Below are 19327 nucleotides of genomic sequence, written 5' to 3' on the forward strand. Positions count from 1 at the left end.
AAGCTCATCGAAGTATTTTTAAATGGGATGACATATTTTCATTACAGCAGTCTTATAGCACATAAGAAACAAATTCAACGATGTGTACTATGTTGATTAATGGCTAATTAACTTATAAATGGAGGAATTTCAATTTCATTGGAACAATGTGTCGTGTAATTGTTCCTGATGCTTAAAAATCTAAAGAAATTATTCATTTTCTGTCTTCAAAAGTATATTGGGTTGAATGGTGCATATTTCGAACACCTGAAATAAATTTTTTGCACTGAAACATACAAATCTTACCTTTATCTGCTTGTTGTACAAACATAAAGATCACGTAAAGGTCAACATATTGCACATTTGCTCCTTCGAACCGAATATTCTCTTCTTCTGATATCTTTTCCTATCATAAGATATAAATGGGACATTTAAGATGTTGAAGTTAAGTGAAATATCTTATATTATATTCCAGATGTCGTACGTGGTACTATAGTTATATATATATATCATAACTATATATATGTGTGTGTATATATAGTTACATATATATAGTTATGATAATTAGTAAATTCATGTAAAATTTATTATATTTTAATTGCGTTCGTGGCAATATGGAACTTTTTAAAATGTAAAGTTTCGTTATTGAAATTTTGTCAATAATCGAAGATTTTATATAAATATTCAAGCAACTAGAAAAGTTACATGTGTTAATAAAATCGCAAAATGAACGTATGCAAGTATAAAATAGATATATGTACTTACGTCTGTACGAATTAGTATTATATGGCAATGCCTAATTTTACGAAAATAATACCATAGGCGCCTATAGCACTATTGTATATTTGAATGATACATAGGGAATATATAAATATGTTAATAAAATGTTATAGATTATTTAGTTGTATAAATATACATTCCTTTAACCCGTTCTTTTTTGTTAAATGTAGAAAATTGAATTTTTCTTTTCTTCATCCCTCGCGTTAATTTTTAATTTATAATTCGCATTTAATAATTCTTAGTCTTATGAACTGACATGTAAGAAACAATTGAAATTGTACAAAAACACATCCGTTTTGGATTATAATTCGTGTTACAATATATTATTTAAATAATGTAATAATATTACGAAGTATTTAAAATGAACGATTTAGAAAATAATTCTCTGTCACCAAGATTTCTTGCCTTTTCAAAAAAATAGACACACTCCCTACTTTTCATAGAAAATAAATATTAATTACATTACATGTGATGATATCTATAATGTTATGTCTGATGACTTACCCTAGGCCCTCTCGCGCTACGTCGTGAAAGTGATAATACTGCTTTTTATTGTTTCCTTCTAAACTGCAAACCAATAATAAGATATAGAATGTTAAGAAATGAATAGGAATTTGTTTTGATAAATCACTAATAAGAACTAATGAAGAAAAAGAAAAATAAGCACAAACGGAAGGTTAATGCTTTTTTACGGAAAAATTTCGAAACGTCCTGGTTCCGCCGACAAGGAAAAAGCTTTCCCCGACAACAGAAACATCTAAATTTTACCTGCGTTTTTCGTGGCACAATGAAACGCATTTCACAAGAATTTTACGGTGATTTGAGTGGTAATCGCTACACAAAAGTTTCCCGCATCGCAGTTCTTCAAGGCTGTCAGTATATTTAGAGGTATTTCCTACTATGGTAGACCGACGTGTAATCACTAAGGCGGGTAAATAATCGTCTTGGTTGACCGGTGAAAAGGCATCTGAAACATTCAATGGAAGGTGGCTGACAAAGTCTGCATCGTGCTTTTTGTACGCAAATGTCACGCACTCTTCAGAAATATAACACTCTGTTATTTTTAACGATGATCTGAGATCAATGATCCTTTCGCAGCTGATCATTCCAAGTTACAATCAAATATACGTGGAATCGTCATGTATAAATATTGAGGCTTTGCGCGGTGTAATTGAATTTCGTTCAGAAATATTCGAATTCTTCCAACAATTACGGAAGCTACTTACCTTATCAAAAAGTGAGAAGTTATAACATTTATTGCTACTGAAAATTTCAATTATTTCTTAATTTAAATTTCCACGTAGAGGTTCTTGTTAACATTGATACAGAATATTAAAACCGAAAACACAATTTTTTTATTCTTGATTTTCGTCTTATTTCGGCTTCAAGAATCACCCCTTAAATTTCCTTACACCTGCAGCCGAACACCCTGTATATTAGCTTCTCTGTTGAAATTACAGATTAGGTTTCATAAGTTTTGTGGAAGATTTGTGTATTTGAAAAATTTTAGCAGTTGTAATGTTTGATTATAATTATTATTAATGTATAATTCATAATAGGATAAACGAAATTTCCTTTGATAATAGCTTTTAATTATTATATATAAAGTAGGAAATGGAAATTATCTTTTTCTGTTATATGTTAAGTTGTTTTATTTTCGTTAAAAACAACGTTATGGCTATAATTGGTCCCAGGACACAAAACAGTTAAGAAAAGAAACATACTTCAAAGTTGTAAAAATGTTCTCACGAATTCTTTCTTCGCGGAGATGAATGAGAAAGCGATGCGGGACGGAAAATGTATCGGCGCTAGCTCCTACCGTGTTCGAGTGACTCTTCTGATTCGCATGACTGAACTCTGAAATGTTAGCACTTAACAATCATTGTGTTCCTTTGCTCATAAATCTGTTTACATCGATACTCAGCACCTCGATAGCTACCAATCCAATTCCTTAGATAGTCGAAGGATCCAGTGATGTAACGAACTTCGAATCATTTTTCGAAAGCGGAGTTATGTAGTAGGAATAATGATTCGAAAGTTACACCGTTGCACAATTATCGAATAATCTACTGCTATATAAGAATACGCTATATATAGGTTTTGATTACAAATTAAGTGCATAGAGTAAACAGAACACAAATATTATATGTGTAGATCTTATAAATAGAAATGGTTTAATTATGTACATAAAAGTTTATCTAAAGTTTTTATCCAAACATACTTATAATTTAAATATTCTAATATACAATTGAAATATCTCAGATTAGAACTTACTTTGAAATTTGGTAACAAAAGGTACATTTTTTTCTTTGTTGCGTATATTTTACAATTTTTTAGAATTAACCAAATATAAATAATAGAATAAATGAATTCTATACACTTTGATATAGTATTTCTTTAAAAATATTTTATTATAAAAACTATTGTTACTATTATTATTTTTTACCGTTCGGTAAGTAGCTGGCGAAGTAGACAATCTTTTACATGGCCATAAGATGCGGATTAAAAGATAACCACCGGGGTCCCAAAGGCTCAAGGATTTCGAATCCAAACATTATGCTCTGACAAATTACTCAGGTAAACAGTCCGCCCAAAAGTATCGGTAGCCGTTACCTACAAGGAAACTGTAGCCACAGGACTTTAACAGTTCGTAGAATTTTCTGGAACGAGAAAAAGTAAATGGTGTGTTAGCCACGAATCGAGTTTCCTTGAACAAGATGCGGAAACAAAACAACTGATATGATTCACCGAAAGACTAAAGTCCGAAGCGGTTGCTTTTTTGAAATTTAGAAAAGGGATCGAAGTTGTTTCAATAGAATTTGGTTCTGCAAATAGGATGGATTAGAATAATTTATTTGCAATTTGTCGAAAATTCCGTTAAATGTTCAATATTGAGCAATTGAATAAAAATAAATAAAAATATTTTGCAGTTCATATTGAGGATAAATCAGGAAGAAGAAATGAAAATCGAAACAAGAAGAACGCAATCGCATCGTGCCGCTCGCAATTAACATCTCGATCTAATGAAACTCTCGAAACACCGTATGTTACAATTTTCTACATTCAGCATCCGCGGTAGGGCCACCCCTGTGCGCCACTCTTCAGAAGAGTGGTGCTTCTCTATTCGAGGAGGCAGCGCTTTTCAGCATGTAATACTGTAACGTTTCCAACCGAGCGAATAATAATCCCCGATCTCGATGGTGAGATCGTCAAAAGAACGAATGGAAATCACAACGGAGCCAGTAGCAGCGGCAATAACAACGAAAACAACGGTAACAATGACGAAGACCAGAACAGAACGATCGGGACGTCGTCGTCGGCAACACACCAGAATTCCTTCGCTTAAAATAAAAGAGACCTCCCCAGCGGTTATTGTATCAATCGTATCGATACAATTGCGTAATTGCGCGTGTGTATGCTCGGTACATTCGACCACGAAGTCGACAAGTGGTTCCCACCGGTGGAGCACGTCAGCACCTTGCCGCAAGACGTCCAACGGGGTGAGTAACACGCGGGTCATTTCGAAAAACAATAGCGGGAACAATGTTAGTAGGATTTATACTCCTCCTTTTCTAATTCAATGTATTATTTCGATCGACTGTTTCTTGTCTTTTTGCCTTCATTGCGTTCCTTTTTTTGTTACGCGGCAATTTTTCGATCTGGATAGAGGTTCTTGTCGCCGTTTGCTTCTAATTTGTCAAACACTTAGTATTTACACTTAATACTTTCGTTTCATTTTATCTTATTATATGGAAATACTAAATTAAAAAATTTAGAATTCGACAAAATGATAATAAATTTATTTTTTAAATTTTATATTAGTCTTTCTACTTGCTGCTTGTATATTTTAGTTAGAATATCAACAGATGAAAATATTAATTCTGTAACAACATAAAATTCTACATATTTTTATTAGCATACTTAAAATAGGAAATACCACCTTTATCTCTTTTCATTTCATTTTATATTATTGTTAGGTCTTTATTTAGAATTTGACAAGCTACATTCCCGAATCACTAAAATTATAAATACAATACAAGAAGAGAATCTGAGTCAAATCTCAATGAAAATTCCAAAGTCTACAATACCTCGTACAAGCTTTGTTTGCAATTTTACCGCACCTTTTTTCTCGTTCTCTATCTTTCTCGTTGGCCATTCCTCCCCGTTACTATCGCTCGGAACAAGGTAACCGGACGAAACAGTAACAAAAAGCTGTCGAGGCACAATGGGGGCGAGGATGTAATTGCGCTCTCCGTCGGTGGGTTAACAAAGGGCACTCGACTATATGTTACAATCTCGATTTCGTCGCCTGATCCTCGAGCGACTAGTCGTCCTCCGCGTCCTGTCGAAGCTTTCGCCATCCGGAATCGGTAAGAGGTGGGAGCCACGACGGTGGTCGAGTGGCCTCTCACAGGTTAGCCGCATTGTACGCTTTGTTTTGAGGTAACAAAACAGAAAATGCGCTCCATACGCGGCCGGCATTGTAGTCAATTAGCGAGCAACTGGAGCACCGCTGCACCGAGATTGCTGCACTTCACCGATTTAGATTTTGGTAACTTTGCTGGGAGACTCGTTACGTCACTGGGAGAGGACTGGCTCTATTCAGCTGTTTCGTGCTTTTGAGGTGTCGTAGTTGGTTCTATGTACTTGCAAGATACTTACGTATGTGTACTTGTTTGATAAGCGAATAAGTAATCGCTTCGTTGGTCAGAAGTATTTCTTTTTATACTTCGCTTAATTCTGCTGCTTGAGTCATTTTCGATTCAGCAGTATTTTCTGTGTCGTTAAGAAATGTCTTAGGCTTGAAGGAAATACGAGAGAATCGTTACTGACACACATGATCTTTTATTTCTATTTGTGCAAAGATCTTTCGTAAAATATTTCAAGCCCTTTTGCTCTGTGAAACAAGAACGGAACTGAAATATAAAAATTCAGAATCGCAGCGGAATTGCAACATCCCGTATAAAATTCCTACAAAATTTTATAGGACGACATCGAAAATTGTATAAATGTCGATGTAGAATTTACAGAAATGAATCAATCTTTTGTTTTCTTTCAAAAATTGTTCAAATTTTCTTCGAAATGACTAAAATTATTAGCAAAAGTACTCCGACTTCGTTCAGTTATTTAGTAAAAGAACTTATAGATGTATCGAAATACGGGAAAGCAAGAGAATACTGCTGAACGTCGCCGCTAAATCACACGCGCCGGAACGTCTTGAATTTAGCGTTAAGGCGCGCGCTTCGCGTGACGAAGCACCCCTGGTTTTTCGTCGTGAATGAATATTTGCACGTGCTCTGGGGCGTCTCGTGTCAGGAATTTAATAAAGCAAAGCCGTGGATGGCCTGCACGTACATTTTCATCGGTTTCGAGCGAAGCATGGTGAACGATAACGCTCCCTCCCCGTTTATGTGAGTACTTAAGAGATGCCAGCTGGGCCCTCCACCCTTCGCGACGTCGACGATCTTTCTGGCTAACGCATTTTTCTTAACTCCTCCAAAATATTTGGCTAATTCATCGGAGGGATACCATCGGCCTACGTTAAACCGGGAATAGCATCTTTCAGTATATTTAAGTTGTTTGTGATATAAGTGAAAGATATAAGGCGAGCTTGTGTATTTCTTAGGTTTATTAGATTTATCTATAGTTGTAAATATGGTCACAATTTTTACATTGTTATAGAATTAGTGAATTATCAAAGAAAAATGTGAAGTGCATGCTTATTACGATATTTACTTAGTGACTTTTCTTTAATGCCATAATTACATTTTTCAGAAATCGTTCTTAGTTTCATGTTTTCACACTTGATTATAGCGAATATATTATTGTATTTATAATTAAAAATGGACAATTTTTAATATTTCTAATACGCTACGAATATTATTATTTGCGAAGACTTTCTAAACACAATTGGCTACGACAGTGTTCGAAGAATATAAGTAATTAAAAATTAATAAGAAGAAGTTTAAACTCAATGAATAATTCGAAGCAGCTCTCACTAACTTTTTATTCCTTACTACTGGCCTTACTATTTATTCCAGAAATAAAATATATAAATAATATAAAATATAATACAATGATAATAAATATAATATAGCATACCTTCCAGCAATTAACAAAATAATTAAAATATTTCCACATTATCGATATGAACACTATTCTAAATGTGATTCTGATTATCCGTAATAGATTGCAGAAAACAGAAAGACATATTGCAAACATTTGTAAATAAATGCTTATATTTATTAAATTTAATATACTAATAACTCAGACCGCAGAAACAAAAAATCGTAACGTAAACAATAATTTTCGTCGGTCTAAAAAACTGCTCTTATTTGCTGCCCCCCCCCCCCACTCTTCACTTCTAGGCCGTTCTACTTTTTCCTTTAGTCGTAGCGATTCACGTGGGGGGTTTTCGAGTTCCAGCGGCGCTCTCCTGTAAAATGCCGCCCCATTGTTAGCCCCCGTCGACGCGCCCATTATGTCTACTTGGCTGATGGGAACAGATTATGTTGGTCGTTGTCATTGAAGGGCTCATCACCGCCATGACACTGATGCCTCGAGCATCGTAAGGGGGAGGGCACTAGGACGCACGCTTATTGTCCGAATAAATTATGTCGGGCGCTGATCGTGCCTCGTCGACTACCCTTACCGGTTGCTGAGTGAAATGTCACGGATCGAAAAATAGGGTATCCGTTGTCGAGTGATTTGATTCCTTTATTTTCGCGATCGTCTCTGGCCGCCGTCACGTGCCACTTCCTCTCCACGTTCGCGTTAATCCTTTGAGAGACAACGTTTCTCCGGAAAATTTGCCCCCACCTGGAAAGATTAGTAAATTTTCTATGAGATTTTTGACAGGATAATTTTTTATAGGTTTTGACACGTGAAATGTAAAATTCATTTATTAATCTCACACATTTATTAATCTCTTAACGATCATGTTTTTCTTCAGTTTAGACATTAGAAGTAGAAAATGGCTGTCGTTGATATAGACATTTAATAGATAAAGAATAGTCCTTAAAAAAGGATAATTTATGGTGCAGAATATCGTAACTCCTATCCGTGACAATTAATGTTTAAAACAAGAAACCAATTAAACGGCGAATGTATCGGTTACGTCCGCTATGGGAATGTATTTTACTTTAGGTGCTCTATACGTCATGGATGTGAGCATCACGGGGTTAATTTATTATTAACAACCTTCATTCTTGTATTTCTTTTATCTATATAATTTTTTCTATTATATCACTATCATATATTTATGTAGTGAAGATTAATAAAAGTCGAAATTAAATAAAAATAGACACTATATTTACTTCATATTTTCAATTGCGAACCACAGAAACGGAAACAACTTTCATAAGCTTAAGATTTCCAACCCCAAACCTAAATGTAATTGATAATATCCCTTATGTAAATATAATACGATTTAGTTGGTGACCAGTTGCAATCATTCACGATCTAACTCATGGTGTATATCTCCCGATTTATTACAACTGGCACAACAATTATAACAATCGATTAGCTTCAGAGATTCATTTGCAAATACCTCGGTATATTCAAGATACACTTGTTAAGGGATGAGTCGCTATGTTCGTAATAATTAACTCAGTCAACGTGAAAAGCGAAGCTTCTTCTTAACGAACCCGTCTAATCGGTTAACAGGTTTCACGTTAAAGATTTCGCTAGGAGCGCGCACGCGTAGTTATACGGACGCGCTAACTACATGAAAGTGCATTAAAGGATGCCAACAGGGGGTCGAGCCTAGTTCTACCTGACGTGGCTACCGTTCAAAGCAGTTAAGAACCACCCTTTCGGTATTATTTCGGTATTCTTCTACCAAGAAACTCGGTCACAGGTGTCGATCATTATGGATTTTGCAGTGTTAGCACGTTCTCGGATTAGATAGAAACAAGACGCACAGAGGATCACATTGTTGAACTGTTAGGCGGTTCTTAGTCCGTGTCCTTTCTTCTAAGATCATCGTCTACCTTCTAATCTGTTTTCCGATATTAGTGACTTTAATTGTTGAAATTGGCCGAACTTGAGTTGGATCATTTAACAAGTGAACCAAAGACACTGAGAAACAAAGACTGTTGAACTTTCTTTTCTTCTTTATTGAACCTTCTTTTCTATTGAACATTCTGCAGGTATAAGAAATGTGATTTATAAATTTGCATTTGTAATGGTGAGAAATTGTGCTAGTTTGATTATCTTTAAATTGAGGCGTTTATGGTTATGGTCAGACCTTACTCGTGATCAGTTAAGAAAGAGGGACTCGTCAAAAATATTCCAAATAATTTACGAAGCCTAAATAGGAGGACTATACATATTATAATCAAGAACTTATTATAATTTTTATAAGATACAAAACCTTCTACGATCTATCTGTAACATGTACAACGATTGATGAACAACTATAAATTATCCTAAAATATAAATTAATATATTATATTTATAATATTTAATGTATGTATTACAGAATATATTAAATATTGTGCATATTATATATTATCATTCTCATAGTACATACATATTTGTTCCTTTTTTAAGACATGGAATCTGTTCTAAGTACAATCAAATAATTGCATATATTCATTATAAAAAATACACATTTTTTTTATATCTAACTAAAATTGTGCACGACCGTAGTTCGGATAATAGAGGCTCAGAATAAATATGAATTCGTATATTCAAAGTTGAACATCATCTTGTTCATACAAACAAGAATCTACCGTGTCGTCAATCAGATATCTCTTCCATACATATCCTAATCCTTAAGTCTCGAGTTCCTAATAATTAACATAAACATATTAAAATACATAAGTCATCCCTCAGAAGTGAACCATAAAGAAGTCATCCATTCCGAAAGACTCCGCGTCGTTCCCAAAACCCTTGTGCAAACATATCTTTTTATCGTATCTACGAGAACTACGTATTCCCCAGCTTGATATCTCTGCAAACATCGCGATCCAGTTTCTTTCGATTTGCGTTCCCTTCCATTGTATAATGCAATTCCTTTCGTACATGATCACTGTTAGCACACAGGTAACATACGAAAACAGCATGGTCGCGTTCCAAAGACACGATTAAGACGACAAAAAGCTCGCGTGTAACGTAGACTGTAGACAATTCCGAGACCGGCACGCTGGTTCCAGGCTTAAGACCGCATGAAGAAGGATCCACGCACTCTGGCTGATATTCAAAGGAAACGGGTCTCTTCACAATGGCTGACTTCGTAAGGCAAAAATCAGAAAGTTAGGGCGTCTCGTAAGCGAAAAAGGGACGACTGTCGAAATATCTGGATCCCCGAGGGACATGCAGCTGCTGTAAAACACGCAATGATTGGCCACCGTCACTCGTCAGCCATGCTGGATTTTTCCGGTCTAGCTTCTTTTCACAATGGTTTCGCGGTACTGAAAAAGGGTCAGGGGCTCGACGAAATCGGTATCGTTTAGCCGAAGATTCTCTTGCATCGTGTGTGCTTTTTCTTGTACCTTGTATGAACGTTTTCCTTTTAGCTTTGTTCGATGACGTACGATAGAGCTCCACATCGTAACAGGGTCGTATAACGCGATCAAAAAATTGCTATTGCTTTCTTAGAAGGCGACTGAGGAAAAATTGAAACGATTATTAAGGAAATAATTTCCAAGGGACATTTCCAAATGCAGAACATACAAATTCTGAAATTGAAGAAAATTTTTATTGCTTAAAAATAAATTAACACGCATATTACTTTCTGCAAGTTTTCTTAATATTAGATAAGTTTAAAAAGGTACAATGACGAACGAAAATTATTAATATTTATATACTAGTTCCAATTTTAAACTTTCTTTTGGTCATAATTATGTGTTTATTTATAGTAAATATTACAAATAATTGAATATGTAGTTTATTGTTTATTTATTGAAATATTTCGATACTTTACAAACAAGTTTCGTTCGTGGTGTATATAGAAAGGATTTGGAACAGCAGAACCTTGAACTTGAAACAAGGAAAGCTTCAAGCGAGAAAAGCTGAAACGAGAAGAGGGTTGCGACAGATTTGCCTGCGATTGCTGGCCGCGTGCCGCAACCCTATGGATTAAGCGCAATTATTGGAACACTTCGGCAAACCGCAACCCGTTTCACACGCTCCTTCCATATCTTGTTATGAAAGTTATTAACTCCGCTTTCGAATGGAAAAATGGAACAACAACATTAGTACGGTAAATCTGGCTGGATTTACGCCCTATAATTCGTACGTCAATCGTTCGAAAGTATCTTATCATAGACTAATATCAAAAGATTAGTAATTATTATAAATAATTATGTTTAAAATATTATAATTAAAATATTTTATATTTTGTTCTATATAGTATATCTGTTTTTTAAGATAGGCATATAAGTATATCAAAAAAGGCGAGATATTGACATATATTTACTTATAACTTGATGTTTCTTTAGTTATATAACTAATTATACGACATTTTTTTAGATTTAAAAAACAATAATATAACTATAAATAAGAAATATAAAGAAAATATTAAAATATCTGATCAATAAAATAAATTGACGGTCTTATAACAAAAACAATTCTTGTCAAATTTTGCGAGATTTTAATCGGTCTAGTAGTCAGAAACGAATAACGTGATGGAATCGATCTTCTAAAAAATTATCCATAACCTGACTCATTGCCGATGAAATTAACCGGTTCTATAAAAGTAACCTTTGTCACGGTTCCATGACTTTATGACTTTATAACTAATTAGATACAATTCTGCGATATAATTGCGGATACACTCACAGTAATTGCACAATACGATGAATATTTTACTAAAAATAAATTGACACGTATTCAACAAAAATTACTACAAAAATGCTAAAGTGCTCTTTTGCTTTCCTCAAAAAAAACATATTTGAGTAAGAATTATATTTATTGTAAGCCGTTCAATTTAATCTACCAATCATAACTTTTACATTTTTCCATTAAAGAACTCATATTTCATATATTTTTGGCTCTTATACCGTTTTATTCCAACTCAGAATCGCTATCAACTAGATAATTCGCGAATTCGCGTCTATACTTCCTTTCACATTTCATCACATCGACATTCACTGGTCAAACAATAAATGGTCGACCCTTGTTCCGTTGTCTGCGTGTGTCCTCGCGTATAAACGTTGCAAAAACGTGACTGTGATTGCGGCAAATCGCATTATTGCGAAACACCGGTATGCAAAGTCCATTTCAAGTATTAGGTACCTACGTTATATCGACTTGGCAATAATTAGGCGCGCACACACACAAAGTGTGTGCATGCGATCTGCTCGCTTTCCATGCAAGACACTCGCATAACGAGCCAGCTGGTAGTGGAAGGCCTGGGAATTAATTGCTTCAATTGAAATTTTCGTTTTGCAAATCGAGTCGTGCTACTTGCGTTCACGATTTGTACGAGTTTCACTGTGAAAATTTAAAATTGTGGCGCTGAACTTATGAAAGGAACGGATTGGTTTCGTGTAGAAATATATGTTGCTTTGGGGAAAGCTGCTTCTGTTCGTGAATCAATAAATCTTGTAGTTAGTACGCTTTCGATCTAATGACTTCATGCAATGTTCGTTTCGTTTTCTAGTCTAGTTACTTGTTACTTTACCATGAGAATTTTATCTTTACGTATGCTTTCGAGATCATTTGGTTTTAATTTTCTGGATTTTGTATTATGAGATTTGACTATCATGATTACATCGATAAAGTTTATCAAATAAATCAGAAAATATATATAGAAATTACAAAATATTTAATATATATTTCATACAGATTAGAAAAAGTATCTGAATAGTCAATTTTCGATTGTATTACTAAACTTCGATATTCAGGCAGCCATATTTAACACTTATGTGCTGATGATGACCACTCACGCTGTATACTAATTTTTTATTAAAAATATGGCTACAATAAATATCTTGTTACCACGACAATCGTGTCTCATTACAGTGTTAATGAAATTTTGGAATTTTTTGTATAACACATACAATACGAACATAAAAGTTTTCTATGGTAATATACTTTCTTACGGAATCAATGTACTTCGTCCTGATTGAAAACTTAGAACTAGGACATTTAGAACGTGTTGCAAATTACCAATCAGAATGTCTTGCTTGGATATGTGGCTAGCGCATGCGGTGTCAGCCCGTAACCGGGCGTCACATGCGACCCCTTCAGATGCGGCTTGGGTTTTGGCTTGCTATAACTCCGATAATTATGTTACCAATGCGTCGAAGGACAAAGAGCTCTCGAACGACGTGGATGGCTCGCGAACGAGAACCAGAAGAGAGATGGTTGCTTGGTAGCCCAGCTGCCGGTAATCCTCCCTTTGTAATTTGCCTCCGTGACCCCTCGCCCCACCATTTTGCCAATGGCGTCGATCCGACGTTGGTTTCTTTCTTAAAAAAAAAAAAAAAAAAAGAATAGAATCGCTTCAATATAAGACGAGAAACGCATCGCTTGAACTGTGTGGTACGTGCGCGACTTAATCGAACTTTTAATTCCTATCTTGTTAGCGTTACTGTCATTCACATAAATGTATTTTAGTTCGCTCATATAGCTATTGGTTTTAGCCTTATGAAGTTTAAATATTTAAAACATTATTTTACTAGAATTAATATTATTTATATATGTGCAAGCTTATATTTCATAAAATTTGTTCGAGTAATTAGAAGATTTTACACTTCATATTATATGGCTTGTATATGCATGTCGAATGTCGAAATCAATTTATTATATTTATTCTCCTTCCAGCAATATATTTTTCAAAAATAACTAACGAACATTCAAAGACTTTATTGCTTCGTTGCATTATCATCATTTTAAGCATTACATTATTACCGTTAAGAAACTACAATTAAAAATGGAAAAATATAACTAATATATATCAAACTTAATATATAAACAAAATCTAATCCATCTTTCAAGAATAAACCACAAAAATAAAACCTATACTAGTACATAGTCATATAAACGTTGACAATAGATAAAATTATATAACACTATAAAAAATTATACAACTGGATAATATAAGTTATATAATTATATAAATATATCTAAACTACTAAACTATAACAAAACCACTTTCAACAACTCTATATATAACGATACAAAACGTACTAAAAGGTACAAAGAACCTAAAATCCCGAAAAGAAGAAAAGAAAAGAAATAATACAAGAAAAATAGGAGAAGAAATATCAATACAAGAAGTAAACTCCGTTCCTACGCCACTGCCAGGCGGTTGATGTCACCGTGGCCGTGCCCTTTGGATAATAGAGTCCGCGACTTTAATGGACTCGCTAATCCTCTTCCCTGTTTGTCGGTGAGTCCATCCGGGGGATGTATTCAAGGCATGCACGAAGGTAAAAATCGGGGCAGGGTGGTGTGACTGCGGTACGGTCACAGTTTAGGGCTGTTCTCTAACGGAGACTGCAACGTGTGGGTTGTCGCGCGAACGAAGGGCGACGACAAGGGGGTTGTCGTCTACCCTGTCACGTCCCGGAAAGCTGAAAACCCGCCCCTTGTGCGGATCCATCGGTGCGATGATACCTTGATTTCTCGAGTGACGAATTGAGTGCGCTTAATGCGAAGCGGTGCGTTTAACGACGTAATTTGACGTAATGCCATACCATCTTGAACCCCCTCGGTTCGCTTGGTTAAGTCCAGTTCTTTCGCGATGGTAAATTGTTGTTCGGTTAACCATGGAATATATGGTATCATTAAATACGTTTATTAAAATGATAAATGTCGGCTTTTTTCTATTGAAATATAAACAATGTGTATTAGTTTACGAACGTCAATTTAATTTACACTTGGTATTATACGAAAGAAAAACACGTCTTTTCATCTGTCCGTTTATGAGATATAAAAATGAAATTATAAAGAAATAGTTTGTATTTTTTTGGTATTATCAGTGTATCTAAGTATTTAACTGTATTTTTAATTAGACAAAAATTTAAATCAAGTTCTGATCTATATCAGAAAAAGAAACATTACGATACTTATTGGTAATAAGGATAAAATTGAAAGGAGATATGTAAAATAACACCATATGTGTTTAACTTTAATCGTATTTCTATCTTACGGTATTCCTTCTTTATTTTCCATTGAATTACTATTCAATTCTGTACTACTTTATCTTACAAATACCAATATAACAACCTAAAACATCTTAACATCTGTAATATTTAGCATTCAAAACCAACATTCAAAAATCTTAAGAAATCCTATTCTCAATTTAGCAATAATTTCATGAATCCTATCAAAAAATAATTAATCTAATTAAAATTTTATTTTCTACAGAACATTCAAATTTTTACTTTCAAACCTTTTAACAAGAAAAAATATACAAAAATCAGTTATCATGTAAAAGTAAAACTTTCAAATGAAAACCAAAAATATCACTTTCGATGACCAAACAAAAGTTCTATACAGCAATCTTGCAACCACCTTCCAAGTTTGATTACGCTCTTCGAGGGATTGAGTTACTCAGATTATTTTGGAATTGCAACAATTGTTGAATATGTGGTGGTAATTTGGACGAGTACTGTGGCGCGGCGTTAAAGTTTTGCTGAGGAAGAGGGCGATACTGCGGTTGCTGCGGAAGAATTGGCTTCTGCCCGCCGCCCAATGGAATTGATCTATAGTCCGGTTGCTGGACGCCAGAAGCAAATTGCACTTGCGGCCGGTATTGCGAAACCTGAGCCTGCGATAGTTGCTGAGGTTGGCTAGGCTGAGCTGGTCCCAGTTTTGGAATTGGTTGCGCCGGAACTGGCACTACGGGTGGACGAAATTGCTGTGCGTGTAAAAGTTGCTGGATCTGAGCTGGTGCTTGGTTCACTGTACGTAAGTGACCAGCTTGCCTTCTATCACGAACGTGGTCTGAAAATTTTCAATTTGTAAAGTTAGAATTACGATTATTGATTGGAGAAATTGTACGAGAAGAGGACGAAATACAAAAGAGATGGCTGCAGTCATTGTTAAACGAAGAATTTATCTCGTAAGTTAAAAGCTAGAAATGAAGACAATACATACCATCTGCAAAATCTTATAAAATGTTCAAAATATAGTACTCGCTATAATATTTAGTAGATGAAACGAATCTTTGCTTCGTTTCCTTCATTGTGTCTATAGGAATAATGAGTTTGCACAAACGTTTATGATTTAATATAATATAATATAATGCTCGAATAATAAAACATCAAATTGACATAATATAATGTTGGAATAGAAACTTGATATGAACATTTCTAGCAAGTAACTGATACTCGAATATTAGAAATGCAAGGAATAGCTAAATACTTGAGGTTAAGGTATGACATAAGACTGTACAGTCAATGGAGGATTTGGGTAAAGGTGAATTGAGAGTGAAAGTAAAATTCCTACAACGATATAGATCAATATAGGTATTGAGGGAACGAGAGCTGAAAGATCAGACTATTAAAGTACAGGTTTGTTGTAATTGACATGTTTTAAAAGCAATGAATTTTTACTAAAATACTATGAATATTTATACACAACTATTGTTAGAATCTTATTAAGAAGGTACAAAAAAATAAAAATTTATCAAAAAAATAAAAATTAAATTTATTGTTGAAAGAACAAAGTATATAATTTACCAATGGTAGCATATTGAAATTCTTGTCCCAAAAGGTCACCAAACACATCACCAGTAGCATAGATGGGCACCACCACGGCCAATATTAAAATCTAGAATTTTTAACAATTGTTAATATCCATCTTGAACGAACCATAGAACTATCTTAACTAAATGGTCTCATTCGCAATTTTAGAAAAAAATATATCGAAATCAATTAAATATCTCTTATAATCAAACGGAGATTTGTTCATCGCTTTATACTGTTTATTATCATTACTTTCGAAACTACCTATAATTAGCGTAAAATGAATAATTTAACAGCTTTACTGCAAAACATAAAAATTGAACGTATCTATGGAACAACAAAAGTTTACTCTCTAACATGACTCACTTTGCATCTTGTAACGGAGACATGAACGTGTTGACAGTAAAATAGAAAATTATACGAGGATAAATCATTTCTCCTAAATGCCATAAAAATGCGTGTATATGTGAAAATTGCGGATAAAGATAAAAGAAAAAATTGAGTTTACGATCGAGAAAGCTGGCTAATGCAATTTACCAGTCTCTCGCGATACACACCATTGCACACATCGTACATTTGTAGACATTTACATAATTTAAACAATACGAGTAAAGTAACTTTTCACGAAGGAAAAGGCTGAAAGCAGTAAATGCCTGATACACACCTTTCGAACGATGTAGTGGTGCGATTTCTCGCTTGTGATAATAGATTTTTGTGGAAGATAATGTAGGTCAAGTAACTTTCAACGAGAACTGCTATATAATCGGGTATGAATTTATATACCAATGATGTTTTAGTCTTTCCTTTTTGTGATAATTTAATTGATTAAATAATTAGCTAGAAAATAAGAAATTTTTTTTAACTGTTATATATTTCAATAGGTGAATTTATATGTATGCAATAACTTTAGATAAACGATATTTATCAATTCTCTGTCAATATTATCATTAGTTAGTTGTTTTTAATTTATTCAACTTGAAAATCTAGGTTCAATCTCATTCACATAATAGATTAAATTGTCATGAATAAAAACGATATTTATCAATTGCTCGTTGACTGACGAGAATGTGAGAAAACAACAAACTTATAATTGATTATCTGAGATTTAGAATTAAGATCTACTCTATACGAATTTACTAAAATTAATTACGAATTAACTTCCACTGTGTATATAATGAGTAATAAATTTCTAAGCTGTCACAGGAATAGATAAATCAATCTTCTTAATCTTCCACTTCATTGAAAGAAAATGTATCTTTACATGAAATTGAAAAATAGGAGAAACATGCACTGCATGAAATAATTTTCACATTATTCATCCTTTATCTAAACTGAAGTAAGACTAAAATATCCACACAAAGCATATTTATAAAAACAGCAGCAAAACATAATTAACGTTTATCAAACAATCCTAATTTATCTTTACTAATTAAAGTAAGAAAAAATTAAAGTATAAAATTAAAGTAAACAAAGAAAAATATTGTTTAAATGTTTACAGATAGCATATACGTGATAATAACAACAAAGCATAATTTATTTATTTTTACTAATTCATTATTTAAAAAGAAATAAATCAATGTAAGGAAAAAATTCACCAAGCAAAGCAAACATTTGTTTAATTTTTTAGACAAAGCATAACAAAACAATTAAAATTCATTAAAAGCTTCCAATTTATCTTTATCAATATAAAAAAAAAAAAAATATGTGTAAGAAAGTGTATTTACTAAGAAAGGATAAAATCTTACTAAACATAAAGAAGAATATTTTAAATTAGAAAGGAAAAGATGCAAAAGATCGATTTGTACTCACAAGGAACTTCATGTCGAAGGTGTAGGCGAATTCGGGATAGGAGCTGAACGAAACTGGCGGCCGCAACGCGACGCACTTCTATATGGGCGACCGTTTCCAGGGTAAATGGTCCGGCCAACCACTAACTTTCACGGTTGGTTGGTTTCGACTGAAATTTTTTTCTCCATCATACAAGTCCCCCGCCCGTTCGTCACGTAACAAACGCGGTTCATATGAACGGTATGCAGTATTTCTGTCGCCGTTACCCAGGAAGTAATTCGACTAGGTGTACCAGAAAACCTGGAACTGTGACGATTCGATTTGAAATTATGCCTCGTTTAATGATGGATTATTGTCCATTTAAATCGATTATTTTCCACTTGGTCAAGGATCACTAGGTGTTTCATTAAAGTTATTGAAGTGTAATGGTAGAGGGATAATTATTTGTTACTATGTCACAGATACTGTGTCAAAGGTCATTGGAAATTTTATTAAAAGTAAAAGAATCGAAGATTGTGTATAATTCGTTTGTTTTCTTCTGCAATGTTTATTTGACACAAAATGTTAATGTCTTCGTTTGTCTAATGTGTCTTCGTTTTTCTCTACTTTTTAAATTATATAATTGACCAATGTAACTTTTGAATGACTGAATTGTTAGTAGTAATTAAAATCAGTATTAATTAGTATTATACGATGTAGTTTACTTTACTATGTGATTTATGATGAGGAACTAGTATCTCTCTTTCTTAATATATACCTGCCAACTATTATTAAAACGCGTTACGAAAAGTTTTTCGCGTGATAATTATATATTTTCAAAGAAGAAATTAGACGCTCACTTTTTCCAATCATATTGGTTCAATATACAAAGTATTTATTTCTCAAGAATTCTGCTTTTTCTTATTAGTGTTGTATCAATTATAAACATTTTTTTTTAAATACATATGTACTGTATAAGATTATTGTACGATCTTCTTAAGAAAAGTGTGATATTAATAAAGCTTTTTGTGTAGTGCTTTCAACAATTTTACTATTAATTATTATTTTGCGCATCATTATGCTGAGCAATAGTGTTCGTAATCGTGTTATATCCAAAGTAATATCTATCAGTCGTTCGTTCATAAAAATCTAGAGTC

The 19327-nt window shown here is 33.7% G+C and overlaps 1 protein-coding gene across 1 annotated transcript; it reads right to left on the reverse strand.

Moving 5' to 3' along the window:
• Positions 1 to 14908: 14908 nt before the first annotated feature.
• On the reverse strand, positions 14909 to 18348 carry LOC139990139 (uncharacterized). The gene is made up of 3 exons (XM_072009087.1): positions 18213 to 18348; positions 16398 to 16488; positions 14909 to 15660 (listed from the first exon to the last, which is right to left on the reverse strand). Exons 1-3 carry the CDS (start codon positions 18222 to 18224, stop codon positions 15242 to 15244), a joined length of 522 nt encoding a protein of 173 aa, XP_071865188.1. The 5' UTR covers positions 18225 to 18348; the 3' UTR covers positions 14909 to 15241.
• Positions 18349 to 19327: the final 979 nt, after the last annotated feature.

Source organism: Bombus fervidus, chromosome 8 (assembly GCF_041682495.2).
Source record: "Bombus fervidus isolate BK054 chromosome 8, iyBomFerv1, whole genome shotgun sequence".
NCBI lineage: Eukaryota > Metazoa > Arthropoda > Insecta > Hymenoptera > Apidae > Bombus > Bombus fervidus.